General features: G+C 48.1%; 1 protein-coding gene across 1 annotated transcript in view; it reads left to right on the plus strand.

Annotated features, from left to right (window-relative positions):
• LOC146196015 (uncharacterized) overlaps positions 1–16,028 on the plus strand; it is a 45,924-nt gene extending 29,896 nt beyond the window's left edge. Inside the window, exons 7-8 of the mRNA XM_084596904.1 lie at positions 10,021–10,191; positions 15,897–16,028. Of these exons, the coding sequence (XP_084453030.1) occupies positions 10,021–10,191; positions 15,897–16,028 (303 nt within the window). The remainder of the gene's footprint in view (positions 1–10,020; positions 10,192–15,896) is intronic.
• Positions 16,029–17,292: the final 1,264 nt, after the last annotated feature.

Below are 17,292 nucleotides of genomic sequence, written 5' to 3' on the forward strand. Positions count from 1 at the left end.
CCAGAGACCGCTGAACAAGAACGCTAGTGCCGCGTCATCAAACGCGGCATCAACAACGAAACTTGAAGATGATGAAGATAGGAGGAGGCCAAGGCAGAAGAAGCAGCCTGCACAGCGACACAGAGGAGCGTCGTCATCAGTCTCCCGCTCTCGTTCCGCCTCCCGCGGCCGTTCAAGCTCAAGATGCCGGGCAACAGGCTCCACCCAGAACGCCCGTCACGTGGAGGCGGGTAAAGAACAAGGGGAGGAGAACCTCATCAAGACCACCGGGGCGCCGAAGAAGACGTCCTCGGGTCAGCTTTCAGATTCGAAGGTGAGCTTTGCAGAGTGGCCTCCCCTCCCCTCGTCCTCCCCTCAGAATAACACGGAGTTGGCAGCACTCAAAAAAGAGATAGAAAGTCTGAAAAAACAAGTCAGTGCTTTAACAATCCAAAACCAAGAGCTTAAGCGAGCTACTACTAGCGCAATAACCCCGGTAACTCAGCCGACTCCTCAAAACCAAAAACAGCAGGTAGTACCTAGCTCCCAGCCCGCCTTAGGCGAGGTCTATTAACAAATTATCCAAGAACTGAGGTCCTTCAAGGAGGAGTTTCAAGCTTTTCCAATTTACGTGAACGCCCAATTCCAAGAAATTCGAGAGCAGATTGCAAACAACCGACGATACACGGAGACGGCAATTTGTGCACTTCGGAAGGAACATGCGTATAAAAGACATAAGTCGAAATTTGCTCGTACAATGCAAGTGGACGAGCCATCCGATACGGATTCAACATGCCAGCCAAACATAGAGTAAAGATCTGGCAGTGGAACTGCCGGGGATACAGGAGAAAGCAGGCTGCTCTAAATCTACTTATATCTCAGGAGTCTGACCCACCGGCAGCTATCCTAATTCAAGAACCCCACCTATTAACCTATTAAACCTATTAAACCTATTAACTCCACCTATTAAACTCCAACCTATTAAACTCCAAGACTATGTCACTTACCAGCACGACCAGTTAACTGCCACGTTAGTGCACAAATTATACAATATGCACGACCCTTTCGAGCCGGATATTGCGCACTGCTATATAACTAGTCTTCGTCTCCAAAGAGGAGCGGCAAGCACGCACGTATTGAATGTATACAGCCCTCCTAAAGACAGGCACGCAAAATTGGGTTCCCTCATAAAGAAATTTCTGACCTTAGTGGGCCATTCCCCCTGCGTGATTGGGGGCGACTTCAACGCACCACACCCTTCATGGGGCTATCCGGCAGCGACACCAAAAGGCAGAAAACTGGAAGAAGTAGTGACGCAAGAAGGGTTATCGACCCTCACCGATCCCACTTACCCTACGAGGCTGGGAAACAGTGTCAGTAGAGATACGTGTCCTGACCTGACGTTCACTAAGAACATACAAAGCGCCATTTAGAAGAATACCGAACAGCACCTGGGAAGCGATCACTTCATACTCTCTCTGGAGATAAGCACAAATGCGTACAAGCACAAAATAGGTATCGCAAGAGTTACGAACTGGGGCAGGTGGAGAAAGGCCCAGACATCTCCTGCAAACCCTATTACCGACCTAGAGGAATGGGTTAAAGATGAGGTGCACACTTTGAAAGCCTTTACAAAATAGGTCTGCACGACAGAGGACTGCCCAGCGGTCGATCCGCACCTTCTACATTTATGGGAAGCGAGGCACTCATTGAAAAAGAGATGGCGCAGACAGCGGCTTAACCGCAAACTCAAGAAAAAAATAGAGGAGATAAACAAAAAGGCAGAATCCTATGCCATATCCTTAGCCAGACAGAACTGGAATTTGCTCTGTGATGGTATTCAGGGGAAGCTAGGGGTGTCAAAGATTTGGAAGCTCCTACGTGTCCTAATCGACCCCAGCAGCAGCAAGTCGGCCACTAAAGACAGGCTCATGAAGATCGTACACGCCACCCCGGGTACGGACACAGAGTTGATGGAAAAGCTCAAGACCAGGTATCTGTGCACGGACCAAGTCGTGGAACAGCCGGAGTATTCTGGGCTGCCGAATCCCGAGCTGGACATCCCACTCACGAAAGAAGAAATCAAAGCAGAAATCGCGGCCATGAGAAAAAATGCAGCTCCAGGTCCAGATCAGATAACAGCGAAGCTCTTATTTAACCTCAGCGATGACACCATCACCTCGCTGGTGGAATGCTTCAACGAGCAGCATTGGGCTACAGGAACGTTACCAATATCCTGGAAGACAGCCGAGGTTCGGTTCATTCCGAAGCCGAACAAACACCTTAAACTGGATAATCTAAGACCGATATCGCTGACCTCGTGTTTGGGGAAACTCATAGAGAGGGTCATCAACACGAGACTGAGTAGATACTTAGAAGATAACAATCTCCTACCTAACACTCAATTCGGCTTTCGCCCACACCTATCAACACAGGACGCCTTGTTGTACTTGTACAAAGACCTCCTTGAGACACCTCCCAAATCACAGACAAGGGCCATCCTGGCACTTGATTTGAAAGGAGCGTTCGATAACGTTCTACATAAAAATATCCTGCAAAGCCTCGCCGATACCAACTGTGGCGCAAGAACCTACAACTATATCAAAAACTTCTTATCAGCCAGGCAAGCCACTATAAACTTCGGTGGAATAAAATCAGATCTCATCACTCTAGGCCCGAGGGGAACTCCGCAAGGGGCGGTACTGTCACCCCTCTTGTTCAACTTAGCTATGAAAGATCTACCAGGCCTTCTTTCCGAAATTCCCGGCATCAAACACACATTGTATGCGGATGATATCACTGTCTGGTGCAACTCGGGGAGTGACGCCGAGATCGAGGAGCGTCTTCAAGCAGCAGCGGACACGGTGGCCCGGTACGCCAGGGAGAGAGGCCTCCAGTGTGCGCCGAAAAAGTCCGAGTTGCTAATTCTGAAGAACCCGAGGACACCCCTAGCACAGAACATCTCGGTGTATATAGAGAGCCACCCAGTACAGAAACCCACGGAGATCAAGATCCTAGGGCAGTATATCCCGCAGGGGCGACAGAACACCACCACAATGAAGAAGCTTACAACATCCACCGAGCAAATCCTCCGGATGATACACCGTATCCGAAATAAACACCATGGCATGAAGGAAAGGGACACCATCCGCTTAGTGCAAGCTTTCGTGATCTCGCGGATAATGTACGGGACGGCATTCCTTAACCTCTCCAGGTCGGAAATTGAAAAGTTGGAGACACTCATCAGGAAAGCCTACAAGACGGCCCTGGGGCTACCGAACTCCACGCCAACGGCCAAGCTCATGGCTCTAGGAGTACATAATACCCTCGAAGAGATGTGGGAAGCACAATGGCTCTCACAACTCAATAGGCTCGCACTTACAACACCCGGCAGAGAACTGCTCGAGAAGATCCATGTTAATCAGCCCTATACAATTGACCAAAGGGAAGAGGTCCCACGCGATGTGAGAAGACGCATCAACGTGTACCCCATTCCGCGGAATATGCATCCCGCATATAACATCGAGAGGAGGATAGCAAGAGGGGAAGCCCTGCAGAAGAAATGGGACAAGCAGACTAACACCCTGTACGTGGACGCAGCAGGACCACACAATGGAGTCATGACTATCGTAGTCTCAACACCTGCGGGGTCGATGGTGAACTGCGCCTCGGTGAAAACATCTAACCCCACTCACGCAGAGGGGGCAGCTATTGCATTAGCTGTAGCATCTAACCCCAACGCCGTTGTGCTCACTGATTCCCAAAACGCCTGTCGCAACTTCAATTACGGATTAATTCATAAGTCAGGGTTGTCATTGCTAACTAAGCACCCACCCAACCAAGCATCAATCATCTGGTTTCCCGGTCACCTGGAACTACCAGGAGGAAACGAAGCCGCTCACAGGAATGCCCGAGCTCTTCTATACCGGGCGTCTCCCCCTGATGACCATAAAGGGTGCCGTGACCTGATAGGTTTAGCAGTGTATGCTGACAATCTCGCGCCATACAGAACAGCCAGAAAGGAGTACCCAACACCACACAAATCCCTCAATAAGTTAGAAGAGAACATCCTTAGGAGACTACAAACCAACACATACCCAACACCAGCTAAATTACACCTGTGGTACCCTACACTATACTCTCCGCAGTGCCCACACTGTGGAGAGGTAGCTAACCTCTACCATATGGTGTGGGCATGCCAATTTAATCCCTTAGTTGACCCCCTTCCCAACCCCTCGGAGGAGCAGTGGGAGGCTATTCTGCTCAGCGATGATCCTGACCGTCAGCACTGGCTAGTGGGGAGGGCCAGCGCAGCAGCAGCAGCCAATGGACTACCGGACTAGGCGGCCCACCCACATGTTCTGAGAATACTGAATAAATAAAGATGTTTTCAATCAATCAATCAATCGTCTTTCTCTTGTACATACCATCATCATCGCCCCGCGGCGCCGGCTCCGGCGCGCTTGGGTTTTTCTCCATCAGATTAAACGCTGACACGGCATACCTTGCCTTGCCTTCACGACCTTGCCGTCTGGACCTGGCCTTCTTTCACAATATATATATATATATATATATATATATATATATATATATATATATATATATATATATATATATATATATATATATATATATATATATATAAAAGTCCTCTTTGCATATACAGGTATTTACCTTACTTTGCAGACGATTATAAAATAATTCGTTCAGGCGGTTTGAACTTGAAATACCGTATATTGAGCAAACAGTAAAATTCCAGCCTTCGATAAACGAGCATGCTGCATCTTAATTGTCTTAGTCGCGAAACACATAGTGAAGTGTTTGTCATAACATAGTGACAGTGCTTTACATAACAGTAGCCGTTAGTATAGCAGTAACAGTTACATAGCAGTAACCGTTAGAGGAGTTTAAGCGGAACATGTTTTGAGTGAGAAAACTATTGGCATCAGTATCGAAGGTTGGCAGTTTCAACGTGCCTATAGAATATTTTTGAAGCCCACCTTAACGTTAGCAGTGTCATCATCAAAACAAATTATGGGAAAGTTCTTTAAAGCAATTACAGAAAAATCGTTCGCTTCCTTACTGCCCAACCAAAGTTCCACAAGCACCTGAGCCACCCCTTTGGCAGTATCACCTTCAGGTGATGATGGTGATAGTGTTGTGCACGCTCGCAAAGGCTGTGGTGTATTTCTACCTCACCGCACAAATTTGTGACTCGGGCAGTGCAATGTAGAGGTCGCCACGTATCAGCTTATTAGTGGCGCTCGCTTGTTCTGAGAGTGCAGGAATGTTATGAATAAAGCACTAGAACCCGTTTTACAATGCGGGAACGGTTGGCCAATTGTGGCCGCCAACCGCTTGTTATAAAATTATTGTCGTGGCGGACGGGCTTGCGAAACTCGATGAAGTCGTGAGCTCTGCTGTGTAGGGCCACCCAAGATAGACTGGTCACGGCAGAGAGTTCTGACAAAATGTGATTCACTGGAGAAGGTAATGGCAACCCACTCCAGTATTTCCTGCCAAGAAAACCCTATGGCCAGTCACAATACCATTAATGATATGGCGCCGGAAGATGAGCCCCCCAGGTTGGAAGGCGTCCCACATGTTACAGGGGATGAACAAAGGGCGATTCCTAGTAGCTCCAGGACGAATGAAGCGGCTGGGCTAAAGCCAAAAGGACGCTCAGTTGTGGATGTGTCGGGAAGCGACCGGAAAGTCCGATGTTGCAAGGAGATGTATCACATAGCAACATGGAATGTAAGATCTATGACGCAAGGTAAACTGGATATCGTCAAGCGAGAAATGGACAGATTGAACATTGATATCTTGGGTATCAGCGAGCTCAAGTGGACCGGAATGGGAGAATTTAACTCCGGCGACCATTATGTCTTTTATTGTGGGCACGAATCCAAGAGAAGGAATGGGGTCGCTCTCATAGTAAACAGAAGAATGGGCAAAGCAGTGCTAGGGTACAACCCCAAAAACGACCGAATGATTTCACTGATCCAAGGTCACCCTTTCAACATAACAGTTATCCAAGTCTATGCACCGACCACTACTGCTGAAGAAGCTGACGTTGAGAGATTTTACGCGGACCTACAATGCCTTTTAGACCGCACCCTATCATAAGACGTCGTTTTTCTCATAGCAGATTGGAATGCTAAGGTAGGGAGTGAAGAAATATCCGGAATTACAGGCAAGTTCGGTCTTGGTGAGCCAAATGAAGCTGGGCAGAGGCTAGTAGAGTTTTGTCAAGAAAACAACCTGACCATAGCGAATACTCATTTTCAACAGCACAAGAGGCGCCTGTACACATGGACTTCACCGGACGGTCTGTACAGGAATCAGATCGATTATATTATTTGCCGGCAGAGATGGAGAAGCGCTATACAAGCAGTAAAAACAAGGCCTGGGGCCGATTGTGGCACCGATCATCAGCTTCTTGTTGCCAAGATTAAGCTTCGATTGAGGAAAACGCAGAAAACTAGAAGGCCTTTCAGGTATAATCTGGATCAAGTTCCATTAGAATATGCTGTGGAAGTGAGGAATCGATTTCAAGAATTAGATCTAGAAGACAAAGAGCCCGAAGAGATGTGGTCTGATGTTCGTGATATAATACAAGAAGTTGCTACTAAGGTAGTTCCAAAGCAAAAGAAATGCAAGAAAGCAAACTGGCTATCTGAAGAGGCTTTGCAAATAGCTGAGAAAAGGAGGATGGCAAAAGTTATGGGGGAAAGAGAAAGATACAAGGTTCTCAATGCGGAGTTTCAGAAAATAGCAAGGAGAGATAAGAATGCCTTCCTGAACATACAGTGCCAAGCAGTTGAGGACAACAGCCAATTAAGGAACACAAGAGCTCTGTATAAGACAATCAAAGATATCAAAGGAAGATTCTGTGCTGAGCTGGGCGTGATAAAGGACAAACGAGGCAAGGACCTCACTGAAGCCTCAGAGATAAAGAAGAGGTGGCAGGAATACACAGAAGAACTGTACAAGAAGGACCCGAATGTGCAAACCCGACCTAAGACGGTTGTGATTACTGATCTCGAGCCGGGCATCCTGAAGAGTGAAGTTGAATGGGCCTTAGCCAGCCTTGCTAAGAATAAAGCTAGCGGAATTGATGGTATTCCAGCTGAGTTGCTTCAAAACCTCAACCATGACGCTGTTAACATTCTGCATACATTATGTCAGAAGATTTGGACAACCCTGCAGTGGCCACAGGATTGGAGGAGGTCAGTTTACATCCCCATTCCAAAGAAAGGCAGTGCCAAAGATTGTTCCAACTACCGCACGATCGCGCTTATTTCGCATGCTAGCAAGGTGATGTTGAAAATCCTCCAAGGTAGGCTGCAGCAGTATGTGGATCGGGAGCTTCCGGACGTGCAAGCTGGGTTTCGCAAGGGCAGAGGAACTAGAGACCAAGTTGCCAACCTTCGCTGGATCATGGAAAAAGCAAGAGAGTTCCAGAAACCCATCTACTTCTGCTTTATTGATTATGCGAAAGCGTTTGACTGCGTAGATCACAGCAGATTGTGGCAAGCTCTCCAAGAGATGGGAGTTCCAATTTACCTCATCTGTCTCCTCAGGAACCTGTATGAAGGGCAAGAGGCCACAGTCAGAACTGGGCATGGTCTTACTGATTGGTTTTCGATTGAGAAAGGAGTGAGGCAAGGCTGCATACTGTCGCCCTGCCTATTTAACCTATATGCAGAGTGCATCATGAGGAAGGCCGGTCTGGACGAGTCTTCACCTGGAGTGAAGATTGCTGGAAAACGTATCAACAACCTTAGATATGCGGATGATACCACTTTAATGGCAGAAAGTGAAGCGGAACTCAAGAGACTTCTGATGCGCGTACAAGAAGAGAGTGAGAAGTTTGGGCTTAAACTGAACATTAAAAAGACAAAGATCATGGCGTCTTGCCCTATCAAGTCCTGGAGCATCAAGGGACAAGAAGTGGAAGCTGTGACAGATTTTCTCTTCTTAGGTTCCAAGATTACCTCGGAAGGAGAGTGCAGCCATGAAATTAGGAGACGCCTGCTTCTGGGAAAGAGAGCAATGGTTAGCCTTGACCGCCTAGTAAAGAGCAGAGATTAGTCTGCCAACCAAGATCCGTATAACTCGTGCTATGGTCTTTCCAGTTGTGATGTATGGATGCAAGAGTTGGACTGTGAAAAAGGCTGACCGCCGAAGGATTGACGCGTTTGAATTGTTGTGCTGGCGAAGACTCTTGAGAGTTCCTTGGACTGCCAGAAGATCAAATCAGTCAATATTGTCGACGATAAACCCTGACTGCTCATTGGAGGGTCAAATTCTAAAGTTTAAGCTCAGCTACTTTGGTCATCTGATGAGAAGAGAGGAGTCGCTGGAGAAAAATTTGATGTTGGGAAAGGTTGAGGGTCGCCGGAGAAGGGGTAAGCAGCGAACGCGATGGTTAGATGGCATCCTCGAGGCACTGCAGATGAAGTTATGTGATGTTAGGAAGATAGTGAGAGACCGGAAAGCGTGGCGTGACATGGTCAATAGGGTCACGAAGAGTCGGACACGACTGAACGACTGAACTGAACTGAGCTTTATTTTGCATGACATACATAAATGACCCTGTACTGTTGGCGATCCTGTCATATGAACTCACACTGCTTCAACACGAACTGTCCGGAAACAGACCTCTGTCGCCCGGCTACACGCAAAACAAACTTCTGGGCGAACAGTCGGCGAACACCTTGTCACACAGAGAAAAACAACTTCGGGAATACTCCTCCATTGCCCCTCTAGCGTAGCCGCTCGCGTGCTGATTTCCTTAGGCGATTCCTGAGCAGGGAAGAGAAAGGGAACCAGAGCGGCCCCACCCCAGCTGGTGTCAATGGCAGAATCCTTACCTGATATTCAACAAGGCGATGAAAAGAATTTTTTAATGTAATATTTTTAACCACGGAAAGCATTAAAAGCGATCAATCACCCATAAGCGCCAGCTTTGTTGATTTTTAATTTCTTATTTGGTTCACAGGAAGGGAAAGGCGCAGTATCTATGACACTTGTTTCTGCGGACACCTGAACCGCGCCATAAGGGAAGGGAGGAAGGTGGGAGTGAAAGTGTAAAGAGAGAAAGAGGAGCCGTAGTGGAGGGCTGCGGAGTAATTTCGACCATCTGGGGATCTTTAACGAGCGCTGACAGGCAGAGCACATCGGACTCCACTTAAACGCAGTCGCCGAGGTTGGGTTCGAACCCGGGTCAGCTTTGTTGATGTGTTTCCATAGGTTTCGCTCAGCTGGCAAACAATGCAAACACGCTTGACGAACGCTGTTTGCGTTTAGTTTTCTTTGCTCAAGTCTGTCATGCCGAGGCAACACCCTGGCAACTTTTTATGTTTCTCAGCTGTCTGCGCAGTATGACAAGCGGTTGGTAAATAATTTTCCGGCTTATTGACCAGGGTGTTTTCTTTATGTCGCTGTTGTGTCACCACAGTCTGACTCGGCATTTGGAGTTATGTTCTGGATCTAGTCCGTCTCTTTCTACCTACATTTATTCGTGTCCTCACGGCAGGAGTACTTGGGGGAACGCAAACATCAAGAGGAAATAGTAGCTAACCTGAACGTAAAGCTAAGCTTGGCTCTTGCCATAGCAGCACTCGGTTGGGCAGATGGAATCGGAAATCTTACAATCAATTAAATCCATAGTTGTTGGTTCGAAGCGTTTCCTCACTGAAACATGATATGGAAGTGTTAAATAGGTGAATTTAAAAAGTAAAACGCATGCATCAACAGCACGTTTTGCTCACCGATCCGAAATAGCCCTTTGCCGACATTCAATTCCTACTCATAGCAACGCCTTCGTTTCAGTAGAGGCGTCAAGAGTTAGGAGCGACTGCTAAGAAGACTTTTAAATTCAATTTCTCAAGTAACGAATGAGCGTTTTTCTGCGATCCAAATAGCAGCATAACCATCGAAAGCATGAGAATCAACTGCTTCAGGGCACAATACTTCAATGGAGTCCTCCTCGTATAGATTCAATACCGTTTTCATAAACCGCTTGCTTTGTAGGCTTCGGTGATATCCAGTCTGGAGCTGAGCGTCAATGAAACGGCTCAAATAGGCCGGCTAATGTACGCCGTTTCGGCGCTCGGCACCGTGTACGTGGGCGAGAACGAGACGCCGGAGCGAGCGGCCACGTTTTCGCCGGGCATCTTCCAAAAGTATCTACCGTACTCCAAGGTGCGTCAGTTGAATTTTCATCGCTGCTGTCATGGTTTGCAACAGATCTAATTCAACCGAAACAGTGTCCGGCGAGGAAAGCTATTATTACACGACTCATCAATAGACAAAGAAACTACGGTTGCTGTACGATAATGATTGCGTACAGCTGGAAGTAGCACTTGCGGGATGCACCTCTGGACTCCTTACCACTTGTCCCCTTCTTTCCTGCCCTACACGTCTCCACGGACACGCAGCAGAAGCAACCAACACAAACAATTCTTTTGACGTAAAACTTCTCTTTGCATGTTCCAATGTGGCGCGGATGCTATGTACAAAGCGGTCACATGAGAACACACCTATCAGCTTCCACCCTATGGATTTCCAGGCAAAAACCTTTAACAGCTGATGTGTCGCATCCGCAGAAACTGTCCGCGAGATGTGTCAGCGACATTCAATTCAATTCAACGTTTTATGCAAGCACAAAAGCGGTCCTAATGATGGGACAAAAGGCAGATACACTACGCCTGACTGGACTCTTACACACGTGCTTTGCTCAGAAACGGTAGGTTTTTATATAATACACGGAAAGTGCATTCATAACATCAAATCTTACGCTCTCTGAGCCAATAGGCCAAATAGCATACTAAGCCATACATTTGACCAGCTTAAAAAATAGCACACATACACAAATGTAAAAAGTTTAGCAAGACATCTGTGGCACAGACATGTAATGAACGACATAAATTACGAATGCGCTGCACAGAATAAATAGAAAAAAAGAAGTTACGAGTGTGGCGCCGGAGGGGGTGGAGGGGGGGGGGGGGGTGAAGGCTGCACATTTCGTTGCATTTATACTGTTTAGCACTGTTGAAAAAGAAACTAGGCAAAAGAACTGCATAGCGATGGAATTAAAGGGCTAGAAATGAAAATGAAAATTACAACTTAAATTCCAGAGAGAATGAATACATGAAATATTGTAATACTATACATATTCATATTACGAATAAATCATGCGTTAGTCAAGATTCAAAGAAAATTAATAGCTTTTAGCAGCAGCTTCCTTCAAACTACGGCGTGACAAAGAGTGTTCAACTATAATATAAAGCATATGGGTGTTATGTAAGATGTATTAGGTAAGATAACATCTGGGTCCCATAATTAATTCTGATTCATGGTTTTTTAAGCATACAAACTCTAAAGTTACACTGACTGTTCTTACTTGGTAGGTACGTGTAAAAAAATGCATTTCTATCGTGGTTTACTTCATTAAAGATATGAACACAAAGATCTAGTTCAAATAACCGGCGAACCTTAGAAAGCTGCTGCAAAAAGAACACACCTATCTGGTCATCATACAGCAGGTTTTCAATACAACAGACAGCCTGCTTTTGGAATACCACTATTCTGTCTAAATTTGACTTGGTTGTCGATCCACGGATCAAAAGGCAGTAATGCAGAAGTAACTGAACTAAACCAAAATAAAGCTGACGTTTTTACTATAGAGGAATAATGTACCTTATTCCAAACAAAACGAAAATGTAGGAGAAATGTCGAGATAATTACATGCAATTTATTGATCTGAGGTGTCCAATTACAGTTTTCCTCAAAAGTACCTGAAGAAGTTTGAAAAAACATAATGATGTTCGATAGCCCAGTTCTGAATTAAGAGGCTTGTGCTCTAATCAAGTTTCTTTCTTGGCTTAAATAAAACGTGGCTTGTTTTGATTCATTTAATTGCAGTTCATTACGTTCAAACCAGTTTAATATATTATTTACCCACGTACTTGCCATTCCTCCAATATTACTTAGTGAGGTGCTGATAGTAATAGAACTGGCCCCAAGGTCGAACCATGTAAAACAACATTCATAACCTGCTCTAACCTTAGTTTATGCCCGTTAATGAATATGCACTGCAGTAGACCAGATATATGATTACAGACTATATTTCGAGCTTACTTTCAGCTCTATAATCACCAATTCCACCACAGAGGCAGAGGAGGCAGCCATTGCACTTGCCACATCTGCCACAAAACTTATCTCTGACTACCAATCTGCGATTCTAAATTATGCCAAAGGCTATATATCCCGCACCGCTGTTCGCATATTACGCTTCTGGTAGCCCCGGCACCCCATTAGCCTCATCTGGGCGCCAGCGCATGCCGGCCGCCCTGGCAGCGAGGAGGTTAATTCCCTAGCCCGAGGTCTTACTTTCCGGGCTAGAGAAATGGAGCCCCCTCTACAGGCCGAGAAGCGCCTGCTCTTCTTCCCCGTTATTCTCTTGTACTACCGGGGCAAACGAAGGGACTATACACCCTCAGCCCCCTCTCTCCCCATACCGCAGGCCGTGCACTGGCGAAGCTTGCAGGCTCGGACAGCTCCATACCCTACACTACTACATGCCCGATACCCAGACCAGTTTTCCTCATCATGCAGACTCTGCGGCAAGCCAGGACACTTCCTACACATCCTTCTTACATACTCCACCTTTCCTCATACCCCATCACCGAACGTCGCAAAGTCGTACGGGGAGTCTCTCACGAAGAGCTCCTCAAGCCAACGGAAGATCATTTCCAGTGCTATGAGGAGGATTGCTCTTCAAGGGCTCTCTTTTGCATTATAAAAGTGTTTCCATGTAGTAAGGAAGCACGCAAGTGCCATGCAAGGGGCTTTGCCCCCCTATTTGTTCCAATGGTCCTATGGGGCTTGGACGGTAGGTCAAGCTGCTTGCAATGGGGGCTAGCCAGCCACTAAATTTTTATCTGTTGCAGGCCGTCATTGCACACGCCATCATTTAGGTGGTGGACGACGGCTGTTTCGGCGCGCATCTTTGTCTCTCTTTTCCTTTTCTTTCTTCTCTACTTTCTCCTGTTCGCACGAGGCAGCGGAGGTGGCTCAGCTACAGAGCCAGTAGCAGGATCGTGCATTTTCTTTTCCTTCTTCCTACACCCACAACAACGAACAGAAGAGAAAATAGAAAAGAAAGAAAAAGAAGAGGGAGAGAAAGGCGCCCACCGAAACAGCCGTCGTTCACCACCAAACTGGTGAGGGTCCAATGACGGCCTAGAACAGATAAGAGAGAGCAGAACTTTTTATTCATTCCAGCGGATGAAGAGGCTCCGGCCCTCCGTCGCTTGGGATGGATGGCGGGTGCCCCGCCTCAGACGCAGGCCGGCAGACGTTGTTGGCCGGCGGCGTCCCAGGCCAGCTGGATGACGGCTAGCTGGAGCCCAGGGTCCGAGCAGCGCAGCATGGTCTCCCAGAGTTGCGGCGTCAGATTTAGACCCCTCCCGGGAGAAAAGGGGCAGTCCCAGAGGATGTGTTCGAGGGTCCCTCTCGAGTCATAGTTTGCACAGAATTCAGATCTTTCTCCTGGGAGCATATGGCTTACCAGGAGCGGGTGCGGAAATGTCCCAGTCTGAAGGCGACGCCAGGCGACGGCCTGCCTGAAATTTAGGGTAGGGGCTGGCGCAGCAGCCACCCGTCTACTGAGTCTATAATGCTGCAGAATTTATGTGTAAGATTTGGCACACTCTATGGTCCCCGCTCCAAGCCCCCCCTCTCTGCCGCCGGCTCGGTGGTAGAGCCCTCGAGCCATGGCATGGGCGGATTCGTTGCCGGGAACGCCAGTGTGCGATGGAGTCCAAATCAGCTGTATAGTTCGCGAGATTGGTGATTGCTGTAATATTCGAATTGCCTGGGGAGCAATCAACCCACGACTGTAATTTCGTATGGCAGTTTTGCTGTCGCAGATCACGAAACGCGCCTTTGTCTGGGCGCAGGCTAGAGCTACAGCCACCTTCTCAGCTGCCTCAGGAGATCTAGTTTTCAGGGTGACCGCGGTGATCGGTCTACCCGACCCATTCGATACCGCTGCAACCATAAAGGGGCTTGCCCCTCCGGCAGCATCTACAAAGGCTACTTCCTCCGGCGGCAAGCGGCTAAATTTCTTACTGAGCATTTGAGCTCTTTTTTCCCGACGCTCCGTATGGTGTTCGGGATGCATGTTTTTTGGCAGCGGAGGTATCCATAGCCTGTCCCGTACAGCCATGTCTATTTCAGATTTTGTCTGAGCGCCTCCCCAAGTGTCGATGCCCAGTTTTTCTAGAATGGATCTGCCTGCGGCGGTTAGGCGGAGCCGTTCTACCTGTGAAGTGCGCACCGCTTCCGCGATTTCATCCCATGTGTTATGGATGCCCAGTTGCAGGAGGCTAGCGGTGGAAGTACAGCGCGGGAGTCCAAGGGCTCTTTTAATACTTGTGCGGATGAGGCTCTCTAATTTCTGTCGTTCTGCTGCCTTAAGGAGTAAGTATGGCGTAGAATAGCTGATTCGACTAATGATAAATGCCTGGATTACGCGCAGAAGATTTTTTTTCCTTTAGTCCTCTGCCTTTACTCGAAACTCGGCGGATGAGGCTAACTGTTTGAGATACATGCCGCTCAAGCTTTTTAATAGTTTCTCCGTTGTAGCCATTATCTTGGAGTAGGAGCCCTAATATACGGATCTGCGATACCTGGGGAACTTGATGTCCTTGTACCGAAATCTGTATATCCACTTTACGCTCTTTCCGCAGGCACCGTGGATTGTAAATTAAGAATTCTGATTTTTCCGGCGAGCATGTAAGCCCACGTTCTGCTACAAACCGCACGATCGTGTCCACCGCCTCTTGTAGCGTGTGTTCAATTACGGCATCGCTACCCCGGCTGATCCATAGTGTAATGTCGTCAGCATAAATACTAAAATTTAAATGAGGGTAACGTCGTAGTTGTTCTGGTAATTTTGCCAATGCTACGTTGAAGAGAAGAGGCGAGAGTACCGAGCCCTGAGGAGTACCCCTACTGCTCAGAGGAAAAAGTGACGATGTGCTATCGCGGAATTTAAAGCGGGCACTACGCCCACTCAAAAAGTTTTTGATATAGTTATACGTTTTTGTCCCTGTGGGGCGAGAGGGATCCTCGACCACATAATTTGGGAGTACCCACAATCTCCAGGGATAGGGCAAAATATTACAAGTAGAAAAGCCTATGATATCCTGCTGCGAAGCGCGGAACCTGCGATCCAGCACCGCACCGTCCATCTGGCCGAAGAGGCCGCAACAAGCCAAGGGCTACATGCCAGCCTCTAATCCCCGGGCGCACGACTCCCCGTTTCCGATGGAATTAAAAGTTGTACAACCAACCAACCAACCAACCCATCAGGGCCAGGAATAGCCGCTCCCCTGTGCTGTACGATTGTGCATGACGAACCCCAGCTAGTCGAAATTATTCCAGAGCCCTACACTATTGCGCCCCTTTCTCTCTTTTTGTTTTGACTGCAATCTTCCCCCTTCCCGCCCTATCCAACTCTTCTGGGTTCCGGCTCACACAGGGCACCCTGGAAATGAGGCACCAAATTACATCGCTCGCGATATGACCGACCGGGCTCGCCCCCTCCACTCTGGGATGGACACGCGTGACTTCCTCCTCACCTTCCATGATATTACTCTCAACTATCACAACTCCCGCTTATCCCTTCCTCCCCCTCACAAGTCCCTATCTAAAATAAAACAGACTACTTAGCGCCATTTCCTGGCCCACACTTTCCTATCCCCTGCACGCCTCGCCCTTATTTACCTAAGTGCTTTCTTGCCCAAATGCACGCTATGCAGCTCTCCCCGAGCAGACTATGCTCACATACTATGTTCATGTCCAGCTCACTTTCCCTCCGTCTCCTGGCAATTAAACAGCACGCAGCTGTGGGAGGCTGCTTTGGCCAGCTCGGAGCTGCATATTCAACAGTGGCTTACAGCCTGGGCAGCGGAAGTCGCTGTAAGGCATGCCCTGGAGTCCACGACAAGCAGAAGGAAGGCCACCCATGAAACGACGGCAACAATGTTTTTGGCCTTCACAAAATAAAGTTTTAACCACCACCACCACACCCTTATCCCTAACAGCGTGGGTCAGGGGTCCGCGGAGAAGTGCATCTTTGGGAGGCCCGCCGCAGTCTTACCAAACGATGGAAAAAAACAGAAACACAACAAGAAACTCAGACACCGCATTTATTGAACTCACCCAAAAGGCTGCCGAGTATGCTACTCAGTTAGCCAACACTTGTTCCCAAGGTTGTGGGATCGAATCCCGACCTTGGCGGCGCTTTTCGATGCAGGCGAAAAGTAAGGCGCTCGTGTGCTGTGCGATGTCAGTGCACGATAAAGAACCCCAGCTGGTCGAAATTTCCAGAGTCCTCCACTACGGCGTCTCTCAAAGCCTGAGTCGCTTTGGGTCGTTAAACCCCCCAAACCAAACCAAACCAGTAAGCCGACACTAACTGGGTGGATCGATGTAACACTGCTGCGCGCTAGATGTCTGGTCGTAATACGTAGCGTTTGTTTCATGCACGTATAGACCGCTCTCAACCATGTGCAGAAACGACGCGGCATCTTCATCGTGTCATTCATAAATTTCCCGGTGCTACATCACAGTTGGTCCGCACACTGTGTGACCGATATCTTTGTACCACAATAGACCCTCGTCTTTGCCAATGCTCATACGCAGGCCAACCAAATTTAGTTGGCCAGTAGCAGAGCCAGTAGCAGCCCCGTGCATTTTCTTTTCCTTCTTCCTACAGCCACAATAACACTAAATGTCTCTAGTGAACGACGACACCACCTGTTAGACCACAGCGCACCTAGTGGGCGAAGCATGAAATGCCCGGCGTGGCTACCAGCCACGCTACGCTGTTGTTGTGGCTGTGCGAAGAAGAAAAAGAAAATTCACGGGCCTGCCACTGGCTCTGTACCTGAGCCCCGTCCGCTGCCTCGTGCAGACATAAGTGAAAATAGAGAATAAAAGGAAGAGGAAGAGAAAGACGCGCGCCGCAACAGCCGTCGTCCACCACCGAAGCGTTGGCGGGTGCAGTGACGGCCTACAACAGATAAGATTCGGTGGCAAGCTAGCCCCCACCACTAAAGAGCCGACTTGGTAGCCCATCTTTGCCCAACACCACTTGCTCCGCCTCGCCTATGACGTCACACCCCGTGTTAGACTACAGCGCACATAGTGGGAAAAGGGAAGGAAGGAAGGGGAAGTGAAAACGAAGAGAGAGAAAGGGGTGCCTTAGTGGAGGGTTCCGGAGTAATTTTG

This window comes from Amblyomma maculatum, chromosome 3, assembly GCF_055883805.1.
Source record: "Amblyomma maculatum isolate TAMU_Amacu chromosome 3, ASM5588380v1, whole genome shotgun sequence".
NCBI lineage: Eukaryota > Metazoa > Arthropoda > Arachnida > Ixodida > Ixodidae > Amblyomma > Amblyomma maculatum.